Source organism: Carlito syrichta, unplaced genomic scaffold (genome assembly GCF_000164805.1).
Source record: "Carlito syrichta isolate Samal-C Ts95f unplaced genomic scaffold, Tarsius_syrichta-2.0.1 Scaffold306795, whole genome shotgun sequence".
Classification (NCBI taxonomy): Eukaryota; Metazoa; Chordata; class Mammalia; order Primates; family Tarsiidae; genus Carlito; species Carlito syrichta.
This window is the reverse complement of record NW_007250891.1, coordinates 355,192-382,112: the sequence shown is the minus strand read 5'-3', so window position 1 is coordinate 382,112 and position 26,921 is coordinate 355,192. Positions and strand designations below refer to the sequence as shown.

The 26,921-nt window shown below is 37.6% G+C and overlaps 1 protein-coding gene across 1 annotated transcript in view; it reads left to right on the top strand.

Annotated features, from left to right (window-relative positions):
* MYO16 (myosin XVI) overlaps window positions 1–26,921 on the top strand; it is a 348,665-nt gene that overhangs the window by 310,442 nt on the left and 11,302 nt on the right. The window contains exon 20 of the mRNA XM_021715183.1: window positions 12,713–12,804. Coding sequence (XP_021570858.1) covers window positions 12,713–12,804 — 92 coding nt within the window. The remainder of the gene's footprint in view (window positions 1–12,712; window positions 12,805–26,921) is intronic.

The window sequence follows — 26,921 nt, the reverse complement described above, 5'->3', positions numbered from 1 at the left end:
TATCCCTAAGGACAAAAATAGCATCCTAGACTTTAGCATATTCTTATAAGCCACTTTTCCAATACAAAGTCCAACACACAAACAAAAATAACCAGGCATAGAAACCCACGAAATAAAGTTCAAAAAATCACAAGCAGAAGTAGCAGTTAATTGCAATATATCCATAGAGGTTCAAAAGATTGGAGTTCAAAGGCATCTGCCTTAAAATACGTCTGTTTACATATAAAAAATAAAAGAATGAAAGCATCAGCAGAAATGGGAAACCATAAAGAAATTGTCCAATGGAATTTCTGAGATTGAAAAATACAGTAATAAAATGAAGTACTCCAGAGGATGAAGTTAAATTTAATTAGACACAATTGTTAACAAAAACAAACAGAGAACAACTGGGGAAGTGGGAGATAAATCAGAAAATCTTGGCATGAAACAAACCAAAACAAAAGAGAAGAATGGAAATGCCAGACAGTGGCTTAAGATATAAAGATCACAGTGAGAAGGATGACTGGGATCTCAGGAAAAGAAGAAAGAGTGCATGAGCAGAAAAAAAGACTTGGTGAGCAATGTTAGACCCTTTTCCAACACTGACAAAAGAGCATCAAGAAACAAGAAAGAAAGAAAGGAGGGAAGGAAGAAAGAAAGAAAGAAAGAAAGAAAGAAAGAAAGAAAGAAAGAAAGAAAGAAAGAAAGAAAGAAAGGAAGGAAGGAAGGAAGGAAGGAAGGAAAGAAGGAAGGAAGGGAAGGAAGGAAGGAAGGAAGGAAGGAAGGAAGGAAGGAAGGAAGGAAGGAAAGGAAGAAAGAAAGAAAGAGGAAGAAAGAAAGAGGAAGGAAGGAAAGACACTTAAGTTGGCAGTTTTTAAATACAGTTCAACATTACACTTTTCACATGATCCAGTAATCCTACTTGTCAGCATCTACCCAAGAGAAATGCTTATGGTGACTTTATTTATAATAACACAAAACTAGAAATTAATCCAATGTCCTTCAACTGACGACTGGCTTGTATTGGTTCTCCACCACCGGGCAACAATTACCTCCAAAACTTAGAGGCTGATACAACAAGTGGTTCATGATTTCCTAGTTTCTGTGGGTTGGGAAGTCGTGTGCCACTTAGCTGAATGGCTTTCATGGAAGGTCCCTCATGAGATAGCAACCAAGCTGTCAGCCAAGGCCACATTCATCTTGAGATCTGAGTGAGGGCTGATCCATTATCAAGGTCACTCACATGGCTGTTGGCAGGCCACAGGAGATTCTCATCCAAGGCCACTCATATGGGTCTCCCCATGGGACAGCCTCACAGCAGGGCAGAGGCCTCCTTCACAAGCACCCTGGATGGAAGCCACAGTCTTCACATGACGTAATCTGGGAAGTAGCAACCCCTCACTCTCACTTTCGACTGAGTCACTAAATCCAGGCCATGGGCAGGGGTTCCATGAAGGTGAGTGCCCAGAGGTTGGCTCACTGGGGACATCTCACAGGCTGAATTAGACATGAATAAACTGCAATAAGTAAGCGACATCGACTGTTACACTTCAAGTACAAAGGCAGTGGAATGACATATTTACGATGTTCAAACAAAATAACTGCCAACAAAAATTCCTTCAAAAATGAAGGGGAGTTAAGGATATTTTTAGGGGGAGAAAATTGAAAACCAAAATAATTAGATATTGGCAAACTCTGAATGCTCAGAGATACAGGAAAAAACAAAGAACAATGAAAAAGTGAGTTAGGAGGGGGTAAAATAATATTTAATATTATATGCTGATAAATCTAACTTGTTGGCTATAGTCTCAAAGATAACCCCTGAATGAACATTAATGGGGAAGGTAATTTCCAAACTAACAAAGGGAGTGAAATAGAATGTTTAAAAAGTCAGCCCACAAGATGGATAAAGGGTGTGAAATAGGAATATCCCAAAGGTGCAACTAATAGAAAGTTCTTAGATGGTTGATAAAATCACATGTATGAAGGCAAACTTCAATTATACTACACTTTGCAAGGCTCCTTTAGTGAAAATCTACATTAAAGATGATCTATCACTGCAATGTTTTAAAAACTAAAGTTTCTGAAAACATAAAACACAAGGATTCTGAAAGAATAAATGAAAAGAGGTGGAAAAGGAAAAGATATAACATGCAAATATTAAAAAGCAGCAATAGCAATGTTCATGTATTTGAAAGTTAAGGACTGCATCTGAATAATCCGTAGATTCAATAAGAAATCACAATATAAATTTAAAACAAAACACAACATTTAAATAATGACAATGAAAATAAGACAACAGAACTTATGGGGCATGGCTAGTGTCTTTATGAATGGGAATATCTAGCTTTAAACATGTGTACTGAAAGAGAAGAAAGACTGAAAATCAGTATTAAAATATCAAGAAATAATAAATAGAACAAAAATTAAATACCGTGAAAATAGGAGTAAAGATATAATAAAAATTGTAATAACAAAAAGTTATTGAAATAGAAAAACAAATAAGAAAGCAAAAGTTGGTTCTTTGCAAAAATTGATCTTTGAAAACATTAATACAATTTATCATTCCTTTGCAAGTATAATAAAGAAATAAAGAAAATGGGCACAAATAAATTCTAGAGATGAAATGGGGATGTAACCACAAATCTTGCAGAAATTAAAAGTAATAAGAGAATGTTATGAACAGTTTTATGCCAAGATAAATGTGTAAATTTACATGAACACACACATTTCTCAAAAGAAGAACTAACCAAAGTAGAGAAAATAAATAGGAATGCTGTGTAATACTGTAAGTATTAAATTAATTGAATTTGTGATTGAATAACTTCCTAGAAGGAAAACTCTAGACGCACCCAAATTCTCCAGTAAATTTTTACAAAATTCTAAAAGTGAAATAGCGCTAATGTTATACAAACTCTTCCAGAGCATACAGAAGGAGGGGTAAGAAAATAAAATTTGTTCAGGTGGCATCAGTGGCCACTTACTTTATGACAGTATTGACATTGTAGAGCATTGAGGAAGAATAATCAATTGTTATTCATATGGAGAAAAGAGTGAAATGTGACCCTATGTAATGCCACACACAAAGCAATTCCTGCTAATATATAGATCTAGATGTCAAATGGAAAATAGTAAAAATGTATAGTAGAAAATACAGGAGAATTTCTTGTTTACGTCAGAAAGGGAAAGAAAGCAGGATATCTTAAACAGGACACAAAAGAATGCTAATGACAAAGGAAAAAAAACACAGAAATTGGGAGAAAAATAATTTCAGTACATTTACCCAACAAAGGGTCATATTCAGAGTTTACTTAAATGGAAACAAACCAAAAAAGAAAGTGATAGCTGAACAGAGCATTGGATGGGAAACCTCAATAAACATTTAAAGCCAGAAACATTTTTATGGAGTCCAGCCTCATTAGTACTTAGAGAAATGTAGCTTACAACTCCAATGTGATACTATCACATCCTGCAGAGGTACAGACCCAACAGGCAAGGATGGGAGAAGGGATTACCACATGTATGAGGACAGAGATTTCATTCAGAGAAGTAAGAGCCAGTGGTGATTTGGAGAGAAAAGGATGGGAGTGTCTGGAGACTGACAGTGTTGTTTCTTGACTGGGTGGTAGTTACAGTTCCACAACTAAAAATATTAAAACAGAAAAAGAGTAAGAGGGAGGGCACTTCCCTCTACCAAAGTATTTAATTTTTCTGTGTTTTGAGTCAAAAGACAAAAGCTGTGTCTTAGGAAATGATTCCAGGAAACAACACACACGAAAAAACTGAGACTTACTCTCAATATTAAAACAGAACGAGACACCAGGGGAACAAACAAAACCCTCTAGATGATAGTGGAAATGCTAATAAAATATGCTTCATGAAACTGATAATATTAATTAAGTCTTTAGGAATGCCGGGCTTCTAAACTACAGCGTGTAACTAATAGTGTGTACTTCTAAATCCCAGATACAGAGGTATATGTTCTCCCTTAAACGCTTACAGGGACTGAATTTTAAAATAAAGCTGGTTCTGTGATGTCATGAATTAAAGACCATTTGGAAAAAAAAACAACTTAGGAGTTATGTGCACAGAAGAAAAATTATTTCAACTGAGAATTCAGTCTTTCAAAACAACTTAGCACGTTTATGCTAATCTACTTTTTTGAACACCATGAATTTCTGGATGTCTGAAAATTTCCCCATGATTATTAAAATATTCAACATGATACTCTATATACTTCGGCCTTCAGTAGGCATTGACTGATTGAAACAATGTTGTTTGCTACATAGGAGCCAGGAAATCCTTTGTAAAGGGCAGAGTCAGAAAAACTGCCCTAGTCAGTGTTGTAGAAACTGAACAAACATGACACATGTGCAGTGTGTGATATATATATACATGATCATGACAACTCTTAAAGCAATTATTAGTATGAATCCATAATCTACAAAATGCAGTCAATGGGCTTTCTAAATAAAGGCAAAAGATGGAAATAAATGTTTAAAATAACATAAGGTTCTAATTGAATCAGAAATAGTGTTATTTTCTAGGAAACGATTTCCCTTTTGAATGCCAGTATCTGCATGCTACCTCTGCCTCCCAGAAATAATTATCTGTTTGTTCATTTGTTGAAATATAGTTATGTGTGGGTAATTATAGCTATCACTTACTTTAATTGCTATCCTTTTTACTGATGTGAACACAGACTTGAATCTTTTTTTGTATACTTAATTATTCCCTGGACTTGTGGTTATTCATTGTTAGATTAGAGAGCAGTTTTTAGTGTTAGAACATCTTGGCTATATCTAACAAAATATGGTGCATATAAGGATGTTTATTTTGTAGAGAAATCGAGATATAAAAAGTTCCAACTAGGCCATTTTATGTTCAGTATGATTTTCTTTCTTGCTGTTCAATGAATAGACACCTCATGACTAAACATCAGGAAAAATGGCAATTAAATAATACAGTCATTGCATTTGAGTTCACATCTTCTATTCTGCACAGATTGTCTCTTTTAAATTTGCATTATGTTTGTCCTCAGTGTACACTAAGGGTTATCTGTGTTGATTCAAGGCTTCCTAAGGGCAAGAGGTTGAAAGAGGTCTTTCTCAGGGCCAGGAAATCTGCATTCTTCGCAAGACTCCAACACCATGTTGAAGTTAGCCCCATTAAAGCACTAAACCACATTGATTCTGGGGACATCTAAGAATGGCTTCCATCAACCACGCCTCAAGATAGACCCAGACCACCAACCAAGAAACCTCTGATTGGAGCCCATAAATATCTTTAATATATGTTTTACAATATAACTTTGTTGGTGAAAACTGTGCAAATTCTTTGGAACTCATACTCTGATCTAGCTCAAAGCCTAATATCTAGAGTAAAGAAAGTCAGCCCCCACCTGTCAATCTTGACTATTTTGCAGTTATCTGTTTTGAGCAATAGAAGGTACCTTTGGGGGCAGGAGTGGGCCAAAAGAAAGAAAGAATAACGTTCTTGGGGCATCTGCTAAGTCCTGGCCCACTCATCCTTCTCGAAAAAAGCATTTTGAAGTCATATTAAATAATTTCTAATTTGGATATTATTCCATTACATTTTCTTCGCTGCAGTTGAGAAGTCAGGACAGGAAACGAGTGGATTGCAATGTCCACTCTGCCCTTTCCTAACAGTGTGACATTGTTCCTGGTGCTTACAAAGTCAACCTGCCTGCATTCCGACCTCAGTTCTGATGCCTATCGGCTTCCTGACCGTAAACAAGTGACAGAACCTCTCTGTTTTTCAGTTTTCCAATCTTAAAAATGAGAATAATAAAAGGACCTGTCTCGTGGATTGCTGAATATTTAGCATGATGATATTGACATAAATGCAGAGCTCAGTAAATATTACCTGTACAGTTATCATATGTGCAGTTATCATAAAATCTTATGTTTTTGAGCCAGAGAAGCCATGAGGATTTATCAAAAAAAATTATATGCATAAGGTGGATGAGGTGTAGAGCAGCAAATTCAATTCTCCAAGACCATACACGCTACAATAGTACAATCGGTGCCTTGTCGCCTATTTACATATGTGTCACAATTGCATATGTGTGTACTCAAACATGCCTATTATTTTGATTGCCTGCACTGGTATTCAGGACCATTACAGACATTATAATTGAAGTAAGATTATGTAGGTGGACTTCAGGAGAAGGATATGTTTCAGGAGAGGGGACCCAAAAACCCAGAATTTATTTATTAAAAATGGTATCTTAAATTTGGAGTTTTTCTGAGAAATGGAGCAGTACTTATTAAATGAGCATCAACTTATTAAAATACATTTTAAGCCTTTAAAAAAAATTGTGTATCGTACTTACTTGTTTAAACTTCAGTTGCCCTCATAGTACACTCAGTTTGATGTGATACAACTGTAGAGATGCTTTCTTTAACACTCAAAACAGTTTTTGAACTTGTCAGTTTTGATGCCTTTTGATGCTTATGACATTGTATGTTTGTTGAGCTTCTGCAGGTTGTGTATGCCAAGCAAGATTGTTGAAGGATATATTACGATACTGTCCAAGAAAAGGGAGGTATGATGGGCAACTCTAATACTTTGAGAGAGATGCTGGAAGAATACTGCACTCTTTAGCAGGGAAGGGAGATTTCTAAGTGGAGGTTATTTTCATAGGTGGGTTTGGAGCTCCAGAGATAAGAATGACTTCTGGCTATGGATGATTGTTCCATTCATGGTGATTACAGTTTTAAGGTTTAAGCAAAGGTTCCAGAATAAAAAGATAGAAAAGGCAGAATTTTTAAAGACACCAAAGACATGGAGATTATTCATAGCATCAGAGACGAAATCAGAAAGAAAGATGAGGAAAAAAATCTGACCACTGAACCACGTAGAATGAAAAGCTTTGAGAAATTTGCATTGAGAAGGGCTGAAATGGAGACACGGAATATGTCATCAAGAGACAAGACAGATGTCCAGTTTCATGGACACCGCAAGAGAGAAATGGGTTTAAAGATTATGGAGTACTTGGAAATCTGGGAGGGTGTCAAAGAGAATCCAAATCCCACTGTCACTGATGAAATGACTTTGAGTCTCTACAAAATGGCAGAGATTTGGCGGGAGTGTAAACTAGTACAACCTCTGTGGAAAACAGGGTGGCGATTTCTAAAAGATCTAAAAAAATCGACCTTCCGTATGACCCAGAAATACTCCTTCTGGGAATATACCCAGAGGAACTCAAATCATTCAATAAAAAAGATACCTATGCGTACATGTTTATTGCAGCACTATTCACAATAGCAAAAGCATGGAACCAGTCATGCTGCCCATTGAAAGTAGACTGGATTTTAAAATGTGGTACATATATAACATGGAATATTATGCAGTCCTAAAGAAGGACAAAATTATCAACTTTGCAGCAACTTGGATGGATTTAGGGTCTGTAATACTCAGTGATCTATCACAGAAACAAAGCATTGAGTACCACATGTTCTCACTCATAAGCAGACCCTGAACAGTTATCAAAATACTACAAGAAAGGAATTGGCAGCAGTAGAAAACTTCCAGAGGAAGGGAGGGCATGTTTCATCAATAAAGCTACCCGATCTCAAACCAGGTGAGGTAGGGACCAAAGTGAGGCCCAAACTTTACCTGCATAATGACCATTTGTATACCTAACGCTGCATTGTACACTACATCTTTAAAATAAATGTTTTTTAAATGACAGAGATTTGTGATATACTGGGTAACAACATCCAATTTGTGCCATACCACCCCTACACACTCTGTCTCATTCTCTTCTTATAAGACTTTGAATAAACCTCCTGGGCTCTGCATATATACTTCATGACCCCATAGTCACTTTTCAAAATCACTTTAAAAATCACAGACACTCTAGCCTGGGTGATGGAGAGAGACTCCAACTCAAAAACAAAAAAATCACACAGAACTCCAGGGACCAAGTCCACACCATAGCTGATAAGGAGAATGTCCTAACAGCCAACCATCTTTGTGTCCTGGAAGAAGGTTGAATGTGCAAAGCTCTGAGCATCCCTCAATGCACAAGAAGAGAATGAGCAAAGGCCTATCCTTCCATTTATACCCCTGATCAAGGCTGGAGCCTTTCTGATGTCCTCACCCAAGATCAGGAGAGCAGGAAATCCCCTGGAGTATGTCTATTATGCCCTGTAGACCAGTTTTGGGGGAGCTCCATCCCTAAAGCCTCTGCAGTCTTTCTTTGAGCAGAAGAGCTAGCAATCTGGAGGGAATGGTGGATGCCATTTCAGAATACCTTAACCCTTGATGCATTTCTTTAAATTCTTAATGAAAATGAACATGTTTACTGTGTATTGCTCATTCACACTGTTGCTTCTTAATTTTCTAAATATGTTATTTGCCCATTTAAGCAAAGATGGCTTTTTAAAATAAAGGTTTAGTATCGCATGGGCAAAAACTCAACTTTGTGAGGCACACGGTTGCTGCCCTAGAAAGAAAATGGCGAGGCAGGAACATATGACTCCCTAGGCTGGGCATTATCACCTCTACGTCCAATCAGGGGAGAAGGTTGGGACAGTGAGAACACCAGAGTGAGTTCATCCATAGGTGCTTGCCATCACTTTCCAATGGCAACCTCCCTTCCAACAGAGGGACCTGTAAAGTGCTCCATCTTAACCGTGAATGTTCCTCCAGAAGGAATCGTAGTTCTTCAACGCTGGTTAACATGCACTTTGGAATTTTCTACTTGCCACCCACAGAACTTGGAGATTTTTCTGGGATCTCTGCTTAGCAGTGTTCCCATTAGCTGCATGAGGAAATCCTCATTATGTTAAAAAAAAAATAGGTTATTCTTAGTTAGGGATGCATGCTCGAGTAGTTACAGGTAAAATGGAATGATTTATTTTTTAAAAGATAGGGAGAAAGAGATGGAACCAGATTGTATGATGGATAATCCCAAGCCTTGGAATGGGTACACAGAGTCTCACCACATGTTTTCTCTACTTTTATATATGTTTAAAATTGCAGTAATAAAAAGTTTTTAAATCTTTGTTATTTTGGTAGTTAAAATGAATGTTATTGAAGCCTTCTATGCATTTTTTTCAATTCTTAATGAAAATGAACATGTTTACTATTTATTGGTCATTCATATGGTTTCTCCTTAATTTTCTGAATATATTATTTGTCCATTTTTTAAAGTCAAAGAGTCAGTTCTTTATTTTGATATGTAGGGTGGCTTAAGAATAATAGTCTTTTATTTAATATATTTAAATATTCTATATTGTTCTTCCAAAATATGCATTTCGTTTTGATGGCATTTTTTACATGTTTATTATTATTATTTTTTTAGTTGGAGTCTCACTCCATCTCCCAGGCTGGAGTGCAGTGGCACGCCCACAGCCACTCCAGCGTCAACCTGCTGGGCTCTGGCAATCCTTCCACCTCAGCCTTCCAGGTAACTGGAACTATAGGCGTGCACTACACGCCTGGCTAATTTTTGATTTATTGTAGAGACGAGACCTTGTCAAGTTGCCCAGACTGGTCTCAAACCCGCAGGCTCTGGCAATCCACTCGCCTTAGCCTCCCAAAGTGCTGGGATTACAGGCTGAGCTACTGAGCCCAGCCTACATGCGTATTTTTAATGTTCATATCGAGACATTAATCCATTTTCACCCATGTTTTGTGTCTTTGGTGACATTTTTAATTAAGTTGTCCCTTAAAAAGTTATTGCTTTTGCCATGGCAGCAAAATAAAATAGTTTGTTGGTTAAAAAATTCCTCCCCCTGCCCTCCTTGGGAAGGTAAATCTCTCTCTCTCTCTCACTATCTCTCTCTCTCTCTCTCTCTCTCTCTCTAGTTTACTTTTAAATAAATGTTTTCTAATAAAAAAAAGAAAACACTGGTGTGGTGGCTCACACCTGTGATTCCAGCACTAGCCGAGGGCAAGGCAGAAGAATAACTTAAAAGGGCCAGGAGTTTGAGACCAGCCAGGGCAATATAGCAAGACCCCCATCTTTAAAAAATGTAAATCCTGTCATAAATCCTCCTTTGCACCTCTGGAGTTTCCTGGCTCTTCCTTTGCTTTTCTAGTTATTTTGCCATGACATGTTGGCTGCGATGAAGTCCCTCACCCGTTTGCTACCATCTCCAAGGATTTCTTCCCCCAGACATAGGCCCAGTGGTTCTCTCACTCCCTTCTCCACATGCTGACCTTCCCAGCACCTGCTTACCTGCTTCCCCACCCCAACTACTACCTCCCTGCCTCCTATCCTCACCTGACCCTCCATTTACACACTTACACCTGCCTCCTCCCCAGCCTCACCTGATTCTCCAGCTACACACATCCACCTGCCTCCCTCCTCCTGTCCTCACCTGGCCTTCCACCGACACACGTCCACCTGCCCTAAAAGGCCACTGTCCCTGTCTATGGATCCCTGCCATAGGTTCAGGGACCAGTCACTCCTTTAGTCGACAGATATGCACGAAGTCCCTCTCAACTCGCTTAGTTAAAATGGTTCCTATCTCTTCTCAGAAATCCACAGTGCTACCCATTGTCTCCCAAATATGGCCACAGTTCTACGAAGCGTTACGGAAAGGTCTTTAACACTTGGACTGCTTCACCTTCTGGCACATTCTCCAGGTTTCCTACTTGACTGTCTCACAGGCTCATCTGCTGGATGTGAAGCCATCCTGTGTTTCGTGGTCTCGGCTCATTGGCTCCCTCAGCCAGTGTGTCCCTTCTCAAGTTTTTTTAGCTGTTCAACCTGTCGTAGAAGGTCCAAGTCCTTCGGCCATGCCACCACGAAGTTTTCTCTAATTCTTTTCCTCAGAATTAATCACTGCTTTCTCCTGTCCAGTGTTTCCTGTACTCCTGTTTAATCCTTAAATTGTTCTGCTGTGTGTGCAGGTTAAAGTGTCATTCCCGTTAAATGACCGCTTCCTCAAGGGTAGCTACTTTTCTTCATCCTCCGTTGTATTTCCCAGTGTCTTATTTAGAAGAACTTCATAAATATTTTAAGCATATTCCATTGACTCTGTGTAATGCACATGATACTACTGATTTGTCTCGGAGTTTGTAACCCTAATAATCTAAACCAAGTTTCTGTTTTGATCCTGAGAGCAAACTTCTAATTTATAATTTAGTTTTGCAACATGGATCACCGTTTTCTTCTCATGCCTCGGATTCTCTGTTTTAGTAAGATTCCCAGTGAACTAGTTTCACTAGAAATGGCTGTCTATCTCACTTGGAAATTATACACCCGTCAACCCATCTTTCATACCCCTCTAAGAGGGAGTCCTTCCTGTGAATCTCAAGGCTTTGGCTGTGCCCTGCTACCTGGAAACTCCTTTTTTAAACATCTGCTTTATTTGGTTACCTGAAATTCCAGATTGTACTTGTTTGGACTCCAGATTGCTCTGACACGAACTGCCTGATCAGAACTTTTCCAATGTTCCAGTACCACAGTGTCTAATTTAGCATCTGAGGTTGCTACCATTGCTTGCGACTGGGGTCATTTTCACCTGGTGGTCTGCCAGTCCCAGCTGTAGTCCTCCCATCTCCAGCATGTTAACCTTTCTTCACTAAGGCATTTGTACATATAACAAGAAGATCAGCTGGCAAGCCTCATCAGGTGTCCAACAGAATTGGGTGGACTTCCCTGAGGAACCAACTCTCTCCTATAATTGGAAAAATGTGCAGTGACTTTCTAATGATTTTTAATTTAGAAATCATGTATATGCTTAATCAATTATACCCTGCTAGTTAATTATGCTTTCCAATGAGAGTAGTAATCACTTAAGCATTTAAAGTTCTCTGACTTGAATTCATTTCATTGGGTACTTACTATTTCTATCTCTTCATGTTTGCTAATTAAGTCATCTGTGGCCACGCACGATGTCTCTATCACAATGGTGCTCAACCTCTGTAGGGAGGGGATAAATGTATCACCTCACCCCCCAGGGACATTTGGCAGTGCATGAGAACATTTTTGGTTGTCATAAATGGTTGTACCATGGCATCTAGGCTAGGGAGGCTCTTCAACCTCAAGGCATGGGACAGACTCTTCGACAAAGAATTATAGAGCCCAAAATGCCAGAAGTGCCAAGGTTGAGAAATACCACTTCTATCATGGAGGAGAATTAATAAAAGCTCTTGGTGCCTCATGGGTAAGTCTATAGTATTGGGAAGCGTGGACATTTCCTTAAACCCACAGTTTATTCTATATAATTGTTTAAGAGTTGGTGTGTTGTAAGTCAGCAACCCTCCCAACCTCTTCCCTCATGGATTCTGAACTCATTTCTTCCTTATGTACAAAACAAGCTATTGTGGAATTCAACGGACACATAGACCTGGTTATGTTCTATCTGTCATTCAATCCTTTCTTCATCTCCCTGCAAATGGCATGCAGTCTCTGCCATCTGCAGTGGCCCAAGGGAATTGGCTCACCTGTCACTGGTCACACACTTCTCCAATACCTGTTTGCTCACTTTTGTGCTATTGTGATGTTTTTCTTTATTGCGATTTTCTCTCTTTTGTCAGTGTGTCCTCTTTGACTCAACAAAACTGACACAATACCTTGCATCCCCACATTTTTTTGCAAAATTTAGTATTCAATTTTGTGTTTAAGGATCATCATTTCAATCTGTGAAGTATAACAATTCTAATAATAAGTATATTACAGTAAGTACACAGCTTACTTTCTTTGGAGAAAGGAGACATGACAACGTCTGATTTGTGTTAACCTCAACAGGTTTACCTGAAGAAGATGGATACTCAAGGCTATCTGTGAGTGGCACGGGGACTTCGTCATTTCAGAGACATAGAGAAAGTCACACCACTCAGGTAATGACATCCATATACTCACACTTCAATAACAACTGAAGTTAAGTTATGACAGGGAGTTCATTAAGTTATGATGAGTATATTTTCTTTCTGGACTAGAGAACTCCATCATTCTCACCTTTGCCCTATGCGTCTTCACCTTAACTATCTTCTCTCTCCTCTGTCTCAGCTGACTACAATTTTCTGCTGGTTGCAAAAATAATAATGTCCAAAACAACAAAAAATGAATAAATGGTCTTAAATGGAATACGGTAGACATAACTTATGTTGTGGAGCTTTAAAATTACTGTCAAGTAAAGATGAGATTGAACCTATTGAAAGATGTTGATGTGTTTTCTGCTAAAATAGAAAGACTCAAAATGACCACACCTGGAAATAAGAAGCTCAAAGCTGCTGTGGTTTTATGGCATCCTCTTTTACCTGTCATTACCTCCATGTAATCCAAATTCATTTAAAATATAACATACGATGAGAGCACTGTAATACCAAAATGAGATTACATCAGCAAAACTGTTTGAATGCATATCGTGAATTTTATGTAAATGTTTACTGTATGTAGTCCAAAAAATTTTGCCAAAATAAACAAGAGTATTACTTCAAGAGAGAGAGAAAAAAAGCTAACCCATGTTTTTAGAAAGAAAAATAATTTATGCTGTAGAATTTAGTGCCTTTTCTCTTTTTATGTTGGATTTTAAAATACTACTTTAGATAATTATCTTCAGAATACATAATGTTGCATTCAAGGTGATGTACACATCAACAATTACAAAGACTTTGCTATCCATATATTAAGATATTATTGCTTTAGCAACAGGATTTTTATTTTATATAAAATTAGAGCACAATCTTTATGTCAAACATCTACATAAAAACCTTAAAAAGCCCCAGGAAAATATCCAGATGTTTCCATGAAATCAACCATTCAGCTAATGATCAGCTTTCTTCAGAATATTTAGCATTATGTAGGCACAGTTATAATATCAGCTGAAATTTTTTTCAGAATAACACTGATTAGGTAGTGAGAAAAATCAATAATTTGAGTCTTCAGAATAAATCTTACAGTAGGCAATCTGCTGAAATCGTTTGCACTGATATACAGGCACGGAAATAGAAAGAAAGTGCTGATTGGTTGTAATAATAGATTGTCCTAATCTCCCCTCTGTTCCTCAGAGATGCATTTGCTTCACCTTACAAGCATTACAGACGCTTTATCTAAGATAATTCACAGGGGAACCTACTTGTAGTGAACACTGGTTAGACTTTTTATTAGAGGGCTAACTCCTGTATGTTAGAACACAGTGATAAGCTTTCTGGAACTGCCACTACAATGCCATTCATAGACAAAAAGAGTGATTCCAAAGATGTATAAACTTGGCATCTCTGTAACTTTTCCTCTGGATTAGGCTACGGATCAAAGAGAGACGGGAAATGCTTGAGGAATAGTTTTCTATTTCCACTTTTCCATGTGGGCTTGTTTTCTAATACAAACATGCCTGATGAAGCCTTCACTGCCAATCACCTCACAGCGCGTTTTTTCCCCCAAAGAAACAGAAAACCATGATCATTTTCTCATATGGAAATTCTGGGCACTCACATGACAGAACGGATTCCTCACTGTTGAGAAGCTCTAAGAGTTATGTAAAACTCTGAGTTTAATGACCACATGATTTTTCAGAATTTATCTCTCGTGTGACATTTATACAAGAAGTAAGGGCATAAGTAAGCAAGATGCATTTCAGATTTTCCTACTAATGCAATTAAATAGAAATTCTATAAAATCAAGCTTGCATGGACTGGCCTTCATGATAAAATTAAATGTTGACCAAAAATTGAATTTCTTTTTAAAGATACCTATATTTTAATTAGCATCATTAGTGGTCTTAATAAAATCCCTTTTAAGGAAGATGAAATACATGGGCATTGCAGTAGATGAGGAAAATAGAAATCATATTTATTAATTTGCTCAAGACTATATGAAAAAATAACTGAGTCCACAGTTTGAATAGATATCACGATCATAAGGCCTGTTTCTGAAAGTGGACCTAATATAACCCATTACAAGGATTGAAGGTGTCGTCCGACTTTTTTATAAAATGTAAAGAATGTTTGATACAAGACCAAGGTCTTAAGTAGCCATAGTGGACATTAGTGATTTGATTTTCTGCTGTTGGTCACACGTTTGTTTCTCCCCTACCACAGTGAAAATACAAGGGAACATAATTCTCCCTTCCTCCCCTCCTTGCACAGCTAGATATACATGAGATGAATTCTGTCAATCCACTACCATGTCTGTGGAGTGAGAGGCATATAATGGAAGGAATGAGAAAAACAGATATGCCTCCATAGGGAGACAGTGGTGGCTCCGTCCAGTGGTGGGAACAGAATATGAATGTGCGTTGGCTTCTGGAACACTTGATCTGCCTTGCCATTTGCCAAACCTTCCCTTTAACCTCATGTCATGTCCTTCCTTAGCTTCCAGGAAAGTCTCTACTTGTCTACAATGTTCGGAGTTGGTTTTATTACTTGGAAATCAGGATTTTGACTGACACACTAACCTCACTTTTTTTTTACACTAAGCGTCTGAACTCTTTGTTTGTGCTTAATATAGATGTAAAAATGTTTCTGCTAGGGGTAACGTCTCAGTAAGTAGTGGTTGTTTCTTTCCTCAAGATAAAGACTATAGGGAATGAAGTTGATGTTATATTCCATCATAATTTTTTATTAATTTGAAAAATGGAATGACTATATAAAAGTAGTAAAAATTAATTTAACTCAAAATAATTGAAAATAGAAAAGACTGGGGCGGGGGGAGGCATTGGTGGTATCGTTAATGTGGCTATGTTCATTTATGTTCCTGCATAGAAGGCCTGGCAGGTGCACACTGTGATCGTCTATGACGCTGGCATGAATAAGATCAGGCTTGAACATATGACATATTGGAATTCCATACGCTGGCCCTTGTGGGAACACAGTGGCAGTCGCCAGGACACAGATGTGGAATTTCATAGGTTCTGGAAGCATTTCAAACTGACTTTGCAATTAGGTAGCGTTTATAAACGTAATACGACATTTACCTACTTATCATGGCATAAGACTTGATTTTCCTTTTCTGAAGTTTGTGCTGTCTGGCATGACACAGTCCTTTAGAAGTGACTCAGTAGGAAAAAGACACAGTGGGACTGTGAGCACACTGGGAGCAATTTCCGGGCTCAGAGTGACATCTGAACATTTCAAGTCATGGTGGCCACCCTCTGCTGACTCAGAGGACCGGGTAACCCAGCCCAAGAAGCCCAGGGATTATAAATAGAGCAAAAAATGTGAAAGTCACAGGGTCAGGGGGGAGGAGAGAAGGCAAGGGGTGTGAGAGAGTGTTCTGAAGGCAGGATCATAGCAGAAAAGGTTGGATACAATAAAATACTTGGTGCTTGCCCTGGGCATAAAAATTGCTGGTTACACATCTGTCTAGGGGTCCACACCTGCCACTGAGAAAAATGAGATGCTTTCTTTTTCATTTGAGCATAGGCTGTTTATATTTACATTATCATTTAAGTTGACCAACTTTCCCTTCATGCCTTTTTATTCCTCTGTTTTCTGTTCTCCACCATTGTGTGTACTTCATGATTCTTTATAGCCATTACAGGCATTTGGCATATTTCTTGTCAAGTTTTTGAAAATATTCTTTTTTAAAAGAACTAAAAAAGTTGTTGTGAATACCGATCATGTTCAACTGTTCATTGCAAGAAATCGTTGACAGTCTTTGATAAAATAGTGACAGTCTAGCACCCAAGGCCTTAATAAATACCTAGCCCACTCCTGACATAGCTGCCGATGAAAGCCGTAATAAAATCAATATGCAATTGACCCACATCAAGAAACAAATTGCTATGTGGTTTGTTTTACTGAACCATCAAAGGACTCTTTTTGTAATGTCACATATCAACAAAATTAAGAGTTGCAGGGCACTAAATGAATCCAGTGCCTTCTTTCTGTATTCATTTTATTTGCCATATGGACTGTCTGAAATATATTATACTGTGGAATTAAAACACATTGTGTGTTAGATAAAATAATGAAACAGACACATTTAGTCAAATCATTAAAGGATAATTCTAAAGCACATGGAATGGAAATTAGACAACTCTTTCAAATGGAAACAGATACAAATATATATCTTATATAATCATATATGAGCCACAAAGAGAAAGAGATCAAGATAGCTCCTTCACACAGCTGAGGTTTCAGGGAATCGGTATTCACTACTCGTGACTTACATATTATGTGCAAGAAATGAAGGCAGTAAATTAATTTGACGGCATGAGTGAAACGATGGAGTTTTCAACAGAGAAAGGTCATGTCCAGTAGAGATAAACAGAAATTTAGAAAACCAAGATGAAAAACATATCCTATATTCTGTTGTTTCCCTTTATAACGATCTCACCATAGGTGTATCTCAAATGTATTTAAATGCAGAGTGTTTTTCTCATTAAGATGCTAACTGTTTATTATCAACTAGGAGGACTGAATTGTCAGAAGTGTTAAAAGAATAAGAAATCGGGACAGTGACTATGTTTTCAAAGAGGACAAAGGTCTTGGATATTTCTGCAGCATCAGCTTCCAGATGGGAACTCTGCAGTTAGCAGCTCTGTTGTACAGGGGAGGAAGTAGCAATGAAACTGAGAAACTCTGAGTAGAAATTCTGGGTAACTTCACCATATTTATATTTATTTAATTAATTTAGTTTAATTTTATCACTTTTAATTAAAGAAAAGGAGAAAAAACTAGATAACAATCCTAGATAAGATATGTTATTCGACATGTAGGTATAGAAAATAATAATTAATTTTTAGGTGGATTAAAGAAGAATGTATGTAACACACCCAGAATGCTGCCTGGAATATTCATAGGTGTTTTAAAAAAGGCTTGCAACCGTTATCATGACATTTCTCTTTGCTGAGGGTGAATATTCAGAATGCCAGTTCTGAATTATTTCTTTTATTTATTTATTTAAATCTGACTTTAAATAGTAGATGCTATCTGAAACATGTAGATCAGATTGGATCAAGAGGACCCAATACTTATCTGTGAGTTTGATGAAATCTGTCACGTGTATGAGTTTTAAAAATATATTTTATTACATACTTAGAAAAAAGCGACTAATAAAACACCCCACTTTAATAAATATCAACATTTTGCAACATTTGCTTTAGAACTATGTTTTAGACATTGATATCCCAGTTCTTGATTCCATCCCTACCTGCCAGAGTGAAGCATCCTTCTGAAGCTAGCACCTAGGCTTCCAGCCATGTTTGTGCCTTTGCTGCGCACATATGTATCCATAAATCACACATCTCCAATAATCATCAGTGCTGTGCATGCTTTTAAAATGTTTTTTAAAGTATCACTTTCTACAGATTATTCTGCAAATTTGTGTTTTTGTCAAGGTGGCTTTTTTTTTCTGTTTTGATACATGTTGCTTTCATTTGTTATTCTGAATATCAGCTCCAGGTTAAATGTAAAAGCTTTAGGGTTGAGAATCCAACATTAAGAGAAGCTTTTGATGACCCATGCACACTTAGTACAAAACTCAACAAACATGACAGGAAGCAAGCCAGTGGGGAAAAGAAAGGCATTAGGGACGCACAAGCCTCTCCTGAAGAGTGTCACACTAGGGACACACAACACTACCTGCTGCCTCTGGCCTACAGTGCGACAGTGTCTTAGGTAGTCGGATTGTCTTTCTCCAGATCGGAACAAGGAAGAAGGTGTCATCTTGTGGTCTGCCATGTCCTGATCTACAGACACCTAATTCAGTGATCTCCATGAAAGATGCAAGAAAATAGATGAGACCCAATACTCAGTGGCAATATGGAGGATCAGACACTTACACCAAAACCTTTACTAGAGGGCCAGAATTTACAACAGCCAAGGGTTGAGCATACATTCTTACCGATGCCTCTATAAGTTCTCTCTCAACACCAAATAGCAGGAAATAAAAAAATTCTATTATTCACTTTTTAGATGTAAACATGCCTCCTCCATTTGAATCTCTTATCAGAAACAAGTTTCACATAAATGTGGGCACAGCATTTCTTAAGAACAATGTTCACACTCTGACAAAGTACAGTGGAAAACTTAGACCAGACTCCTCCAAGTTATCAGTATTGCAAACCATGCTACAAGGAACAGCACTGAAAATGCTCTTAACTCATAACTGAAATAAATAAATAAATAAATAAATAAATAAATTAATTAATTAATTAAAAAATTGCCAGGGTTCCCCTAGAAGTGAAAATGCTACATTTCTGGGTATGGACTTCTTCAACCATGGTGGATATTGCCAAATTACTTCCCTAAATGGTTAAATCAATGTATACACTTCTAAAAGGGAGTGAGATTTTTCATGTCTTCCAGTAAGCACCTGGTATAATGGTTCATTTCATTATTTTTTTGCCTATATGAGAAGTGTAAGACAGATTTTATTAAGGTTTTACTTAACATTTTCTGTGTTGCTATGTAGTGTTTTCGTTCAAATCTGTTAGTCCAAATACACTATTTTCCTACTTCCTGACTGGATTAATGACTTTCCTGATAACTGTAAGAATTTTTCACGTATTATGATAATATTCCTTACCAGTTTCATTCATGCAAACACTTTGCGTATTGAGTGTCCTTGGTCAGTTTATGAAAGTTCATCAATTTATTGACCTTTTAAAAAAGTAATCTTTGATTTTATTGATCTTCTCTAATTTTTTCTGTTTCATTGATTTATCTCCTCCTTTTTTTTTTCTTAACTTGCTTTGGGTTTTTGTTTTCTGGTCTCTTAAATAGGTAGCATAGATCACAGATTTAAGGTTATGTTTTTTCTCTTTTTTTTTTTTTTTGAGTAAGCAGGATTTCCTGAGAGGACAGAAAAGCTCCCACAGTGGGAGGGGACCGGAAGGGGTTGTCCAGGTTATGTTTTTTTCTAATAGAGGTATTTAAATTAGAAGTTTTCATCTCAGCACTGTATTAATATTTTATTAAAAGGAGGACATTTCTTACACTGCTGCCTTCCATATATATAGGTTCTTGTATATATTTTTATAAAATTTTGTTGTTTTTCTTTTTACATTTAGGATTTAAGGTGGCTGTACCTTATTTTTTAAGAGGGGTATAAGTTAGTAACGTTATTTTACAATTTTCTGTGCAGATAACCATTATTCCACACTTTTCACAACACAAAGTCATACTTCTGAGCACATCACCAGAAATAAACTGTTCTCCATGTTTATCTAGGAGTTTATGGATTCTTCTGTAATATTACTTTCTTCTTCATGGCCTTTCTTGAGTACCCAGTCCAAGAAAATTAGTTTCTCTATAATATTGTTCCCGTAACTGTGTAATATGTATCTCTTTTATATAACTTATTTTGTTGTATTATAATTGTGTATATGCATGTGTGTGTCTGTATGTGTGGGTGGACCCTGGTAGACTTCTGAGAGACAGAAAAATGCATTGCATGTATTTTAATCACTTTTACATTCCAAACACAAAACACTCAATAAATTGCCAATGCAATTCAATTGTCAGCCAGAAACTACCACAGAAGAACTGAGAGAAGCAGATTGCTATATTCTACTCTAACTCTATTAAATAATTTTTAATTCAGTCCCATATGAAACATGTATCAATTAATTTGGTGAATAGTATAACAGGCAGTTGCTTCACTGGTCGGAGCATATTAAAGTGAAGTCACATTTTATGTGATGGTTGGCTTCTAGAGTTATGTCCTTTGAAAGGCACACATGATAAAAATGACTATGGAAGATCACTTATATTACCCATTAAGAGTAATAGGCAAGGGTTTAATTTATACAACTCTGTACAATTATATGCAGGCATTTGCGAGTAATGTATTAAACAACTTAAAGTACATAATGAGATACATCTAGTCTTTGGAATTCTAAGAAAGTGGATTGCACTTACTTGAAATTGAATTTTCAGGAACTCATTCATTCATCTGTTCATTATCAAATATGTACTGAAGCCCCGCTTCTCTCAGACACAGTTCTAGGCACTAGGGTGACCTTGGCCTACAACATAAGCATCCCTGCCCATAGGGAGGTTTAATTCTAGCCTGGGGAAGTAAACAGTATTTACATAAAATGTATAACACACTAAAAGACAGTGAAACCAGTGGAAGAAAGAAAAGGTTGAAGAGGGCAAGCAGGGCTGGAAGGGACCAGAGTGGTGTGGAAAAAAGTTGAGTTGAGTTGAAATTGTAAATCAGCTGGGCTCGGTGGCTCAGCCTGTAATCCCGCACTTTGGGAGGCTGAGGTGAGTGGATGGCCTGAGCCTGCGGGTTCGGGACCCACCTGGGCAACTAGGCAAGACCTCACCTCTACAATAAATCAAAAAATTAGCCTAGCGTGATAGCGCGCACCTGTAGTTCCAGTTACTTGGAAGGCTGAGGCGGAAGGATCGCCGGAGCCCAGCAGGTCGAGGTTGCGGTGGCCGGGAGCGTGCCACTGCACTCAGTCTGGGTGACGGAGTGAGACTCCAACTCAAAAAAAAAAATTGTAAATCAGGGATCAGCAAAAGCCTCACTGGGCAAAAGATATAGGGAGGATGTCGGGGTGATACACAAGTTCAAGTCAGAGACGAGCATTCCAGCATTCCAAGCAAGGGAACAGCCACAGCTCTGAGACAGGGGCATTTCTGAACTGAACGAGAGCCACTATGGCTCAAGTGAGGTTACTCTACTGGATGTTCAATGAGGTTAAATTACTATTCGTTATAAATGCTAATTCTAGAAAAGGGAAGCTTTTCAGTTATAAACTACAGCAAGAGGCTAAATGTGAAATTCAGATTATAACTGTATTGCATTATGACTTTCTTCAAAATCATTGCACTAGGTCCGAAGATTTTGATCTGCCCAGAGTATAGGTAAAGGATAAGTGTTTGCCTGTTTCGAAAGTAGAATGTATTAGACCTATAGCTCTATTTCCACTCATGATATCAGAAAATTAGAAGACAGACTCCAGGGAACCTAAGCCCCAAATTTTCCAACGATTTGGAAAGCAAACTTCAAGCTAAAAGGATAGAAAGATTTCCATTGTGCTGAAATAGAATCAGTTCACATTGATGAAGACATGTGTGTTACAACCTCAGTAGACTTGGTAGATCTGATTCTTTTCTGAGTTCTACGATTACACTATCATTTGATACTGCCATTTTAGATTTCTGACTCTGCTTCTAAAACAGATGAACTGTGATATTGCAAAGAAGTATCACGAAGTCAATGACATAAAAAGCCTAGATTTTGAAGCCCAAGTGCATTTCAATTAATTTCGTACATTTGTGGGTGATTTTTTTTTACTATCTGTTTTTGAAAAGAAATCTTGAATCAAAAGATTTGCTTTCATACTTTGCTTACTTGAACAAAATCTTGTCTCTGTTTCTTTCTAATTCTTCCTGATTTACATGCACTTGATTTTGACGATGTCTTAAGGCACTGTAATTGACCCCAGGGTACAGTGGCAGATTCTATGCCTACCAGATCTGTTTTTCTTCTTCTTAAGCGCACAGGTAGAGTATATTTCCCAGCTTCCTTTGCAGTTAGTCATTGAAATGTGATTGAAGGTAGCCAATGGAATGAGAGCCATGGTGGTAGACACTGCTTCTAAGCATGGCTTGTATCAACCTCCCTTGCATGACCATCTATCACCTTTCCCACCCTAAAGCTAGATATGGAATCTTCTAAGATTCGAGGAGAGCCCAGGCATTTTGATGGACAGGCATATTAAGGTCATCGGTTCATCAGTTCCTAGCCTCTGCATGAGTAAGAAATATGCTTCTGTTGTACCATGCCACAAGTATTTGTGGCTTGCTTGTCACAGCATCTTGGGTGACCCTAACTATCTCTTCATCATTTATTCACTTAGAATTTTATTGTTGCTGCCAAGGATTATTATTATTACTGTTTGTAGTACTTAATTAAGTTTACCCTTCATTATTTAATAATTTGTATTCTTTAAGATAGCAAAATCATTCCCATCTATGTCTTTTAATGACTGGATTCTTGAGATATTGCTTATCAGAAAATGTAATACACAATCATGTTCAGTGGTGTTCCCAACAAGCCAGCCTTCACACACATGTGCCCCGCACATGTGCCCCGCGCATGTGCGTGTGTGCGTGCGTGCGCACACACACACAATTTTCTGCATGTATATATAGTCTGTAACTCTTAAAAATTTATTTGAAGCCGGGCTTGGTGGCTCAGCCCGTAATTCCGCGCTTGGGAGGCTGAGGTGAGTGGATTGCCTGAGCCTGTGGGTTCGAGACCCACCTGGGCAACTTGGCAAGACCTCATCTCTACAATAAATTTTAAAAAATTAGCCGGGCATGGTAGCGTGTGCCTGTAGTTCCAGTTACTTGGAAGGCAGAGGCGGAAGCATTGCCGGAGCCCAGCAGGTCCAGGCTGCGGTGGCCGCGAGCGTGCCACTGCACTTCAGTCTGGGCGAAAGAGTGAGATTCCAGCTCAAAAAATAAAAATGAAAATAAAAAAATTTATTTGAAAAAAATCAATGGACTTAATTTTGCTGAAGGACAAAATCAGTTCCCAAAGCTAGAAATACTTCACTATGTTCAGGACCTTTTCGGTGCATTTCGGGATTATGAAATTGCCTGTCTTACCTCTCATTCTCCAGTGAATGACTCTCACCAATAACCACATTTTGAAGGGAATGTCAAGGTTGAGGGTAGGAGAGATACTTTCCTCCAGGTAGTGATTACCATGACTCATGGAGTTGCTAAGCTATACCACTTTAAAAATTATAGCTGACATTTTTTAAGTATTTAAGTGGGGTTCTGTTAACATCCAGTTTCTTGAAATGGTCTTCCTCTTTCTTATTTAATTACTTAATACTATAACACATGAATTGTGATTGTTTCTAGAAAAAGCATTTTTGAAAAATCAGTAAAGTAATAGGTCAATCGTGTCCTACAAAACACTATAAAATGAAGTACTGGGACCAGATATGGTGGCTTATACCTATAATCCCAGAAGTTTGGGAGGCCAAGGTAGGAGGAGCATCACTTGAGCCCAGGAGTTTGAATCCAACTTGGGCAACATAGCAAGATCTCATCTCTACAAAAAAAAAAATCAAAAAATTAGCTGGGTGTGTTTTTATGCACCTATAGTCCCAGCTACTCAGAAGACTGGGGCAGGAGGCTCGCCTAAGCCCAGGAAGTCGAGGCTGCGGTGAGTTGTGACACTAAACTCTAGCCTGGGCAACAGAGTGAGACCTCGACTCAAAAAAATAAAATAACAAAATAAAATACTGCCTAATGTAATGGGGGGGGGGTTATCCCTCAACTTGGATTCCCCTCCTCTGCAAGCAATGGATGCTGTGCTACCATGATTTTGACTCTTGCGTTCCTCAGTTTCATACAGGCCTGATCTTTCCTAATTATACACAACTCACTTGCTCTTCCAAAGCCAACTCTGAAGGCCAATACCACATCTCACGGAGCTTTCCTCTCCCGTATGGTTTTGTAGTTACATAGATGGAACAAAACATGAGCCCTGTTCCTTATATCTCTCAGTCCAGCTGGTCTTTCTCCTTGTCTTCTACTCATCCCATTTTTTTCTTCTTCATGAGTTGTAGTCTCACTCTGTCACCCAGGCTGGAAGGCAATCACATGATCACGGTCACCACAGCCTTGACCTGCTGGACTCAAGTGATCCTTCCGCATCAACCTTCCAAATAGCTGGAACTACAGTCAAGCACTACCACACTCAGCTAATTTATTATTATTATTTATTGTAAACACAAGATCTCACTAAGTTGTCCAGGCTGGTCTCGAATTCCTGTGTTCAGGCAATCCTCTCGCCTCTGCCTCCCAAAGTTCCAGGATTATGGGCATTGGCCACTGCTCCTGGCCTACATATCATTTTAATCCAGATCAAATTCCACAACCCAATGGCCATCGTGCCTTGAAATGGGTGGTGTCTCCTCTGTATCCCAACAACTGTAATCGCATGCATGAGTTATTAATCAATTCACGCTATACTGCCTTGTTTTATATTCATGTCTTGTCCAAGTATCATTTTTTTTTAATATTTATGCATTTATGTTTTGTTGCTCAGTCTAAATAGAGTCCCTGTAGGCAAGGGGTCAGGCTTTGTACCTCTTGCTGAATTCTATAGAACTCACCACAGTGTCTTATTTTCATCATTATTGAAGGCACATTTGTTAATTGATTGATAAGGAAAGCTTTTTTGGAAGGCAATGCAATTAATACACATAAAGGCTGACTAAGCACAATGTACCTGAATTTGCATTCTGACTCTACCAGTTTCCAGCCAAGTGGCTTTGGACTTCAAAGATGAATTTCTGCATCTATGAAATGAAGCTAATAATATATAACCTGCTTATTTCACATGGTTGTGTCTACTAGAATAATTACATGTGAAAATGCTTTAAGGATTTCAAACAATGTAATGAAGATGATACTAGAAACGGGCCTTGGAAACCGCAGAGAGTTTTATCAGGCAAAGGGGTTTATCTTTGGACGTACAAACCAGGACTATTGTCAGGAAGCAAAATAGAAGTATGGGGTGTGTTCTACATATATTTGGTTGGGTTAAAAATATAGAGTGTGTGAGAGCCAGAATAATCAGTGTAGCTGGAAAATATAGAACTTTCTCGAAGCGTATGAGCTTGATTCTTTCTTTAGACTAGGGGAAGGCCATGGCATTGGAGATTTTTGAACAAGAGAACGAGATAAACAGGTTTTTTCCCTCTCTCTCTAAAGAGAGAAATAAAAGATCAGACTTCATGCAATATCATATCCTAAATGTCACAGATTAATTATATTGCATGATTTATACTACAACGATAAGTTCCATTGTTGTAACTTTCAATTAATATGAAGAAACACATCCATCTACTCATCAGAGTCCATTTTTATTCATAATTATGACTTGAGAGGTTAAAATCAGCTACCAAATGCAAATAAATTTGTATTTAAATTATATTGTGTATTTCACTATAATGTTACTTACTATGTAGGTAAAGAGTGGTTGTTGATTTTTTAAGAAATGGAAGCATCCAGATAAGGTAGAAAATTAAAATTCTCTTTCTCTTTCATCCCCTGTTGTCCAGATATAGCTACTCTTATTTCCCGTGAAGCTTGAACATACTTTTAAAGGATATTTTCCTTTTTGTTTAAATCTTAGGCAACAAAGGAAACAAAATCCCAAGAATGGACATACTTGTATTGCTGTGTAAAACTCTATTTTTGAAATAGGAAGGACCAATTCTTTTCTGCCTAAACCACAAATGCCTTTTTCACTCACAGACTTTTAGAATTACAGAAACATGCAATCCTTTAGAGAAGGGTTTCTACATCACATTTTGTTTTATGCTACATCTTTAGGATTTATTTAAGTAGACCTTGGTTTTACAGACTCTTTTTCAGATTTCATTTCTTAACCTTTTTTTCCTCCAACATCTTGTTAGCACGGAGTAGAAATGGGATTTGCATTTGAAGCACTAACATTTCCTATTCAGTCAGCTAAGACACTTCCTTCTTTTAATTTCCATAAATGTCAGTAAATGCCTCTTTTCACCTTTGGGTGAATAGTCAATAGAAAAATCAATTCTATGACAAATGAACAGCAACATGATTTTACATATGAATTATTTAACAAAGACTATTTTTATCCTTGAAGAGAAAGACTTAAGTTAAAAATCAGCAGCAAATTATTAATTTGCATTTATTCATATTATCCACAGAAATGCATACCCATGGGAAGCGAGGAAAATTTATATCTCATTTTTTAGTTAGTTCATCTCATAGAACTGAAAATAACACAATAAGAAGTTATTGAAAGTTAATAAATAGCTACAGAAGAAATAAACCTTATTAAACCTTTAGCTCGTATTTTTCTCAGGTTGTGAGTGATTTCGTATTTTGTAATCCCTGAAAATAGGTGAACTAATTATATGCATGCCACTGTAGAGAAAGAACTTGCATGGCCCCAGTCTTTATATCACTATATCAAACTCTATCTTCCTAATTGATATCTTCTAGATGTCGGGAGGCACAAGATACTTTACAATCCGAGC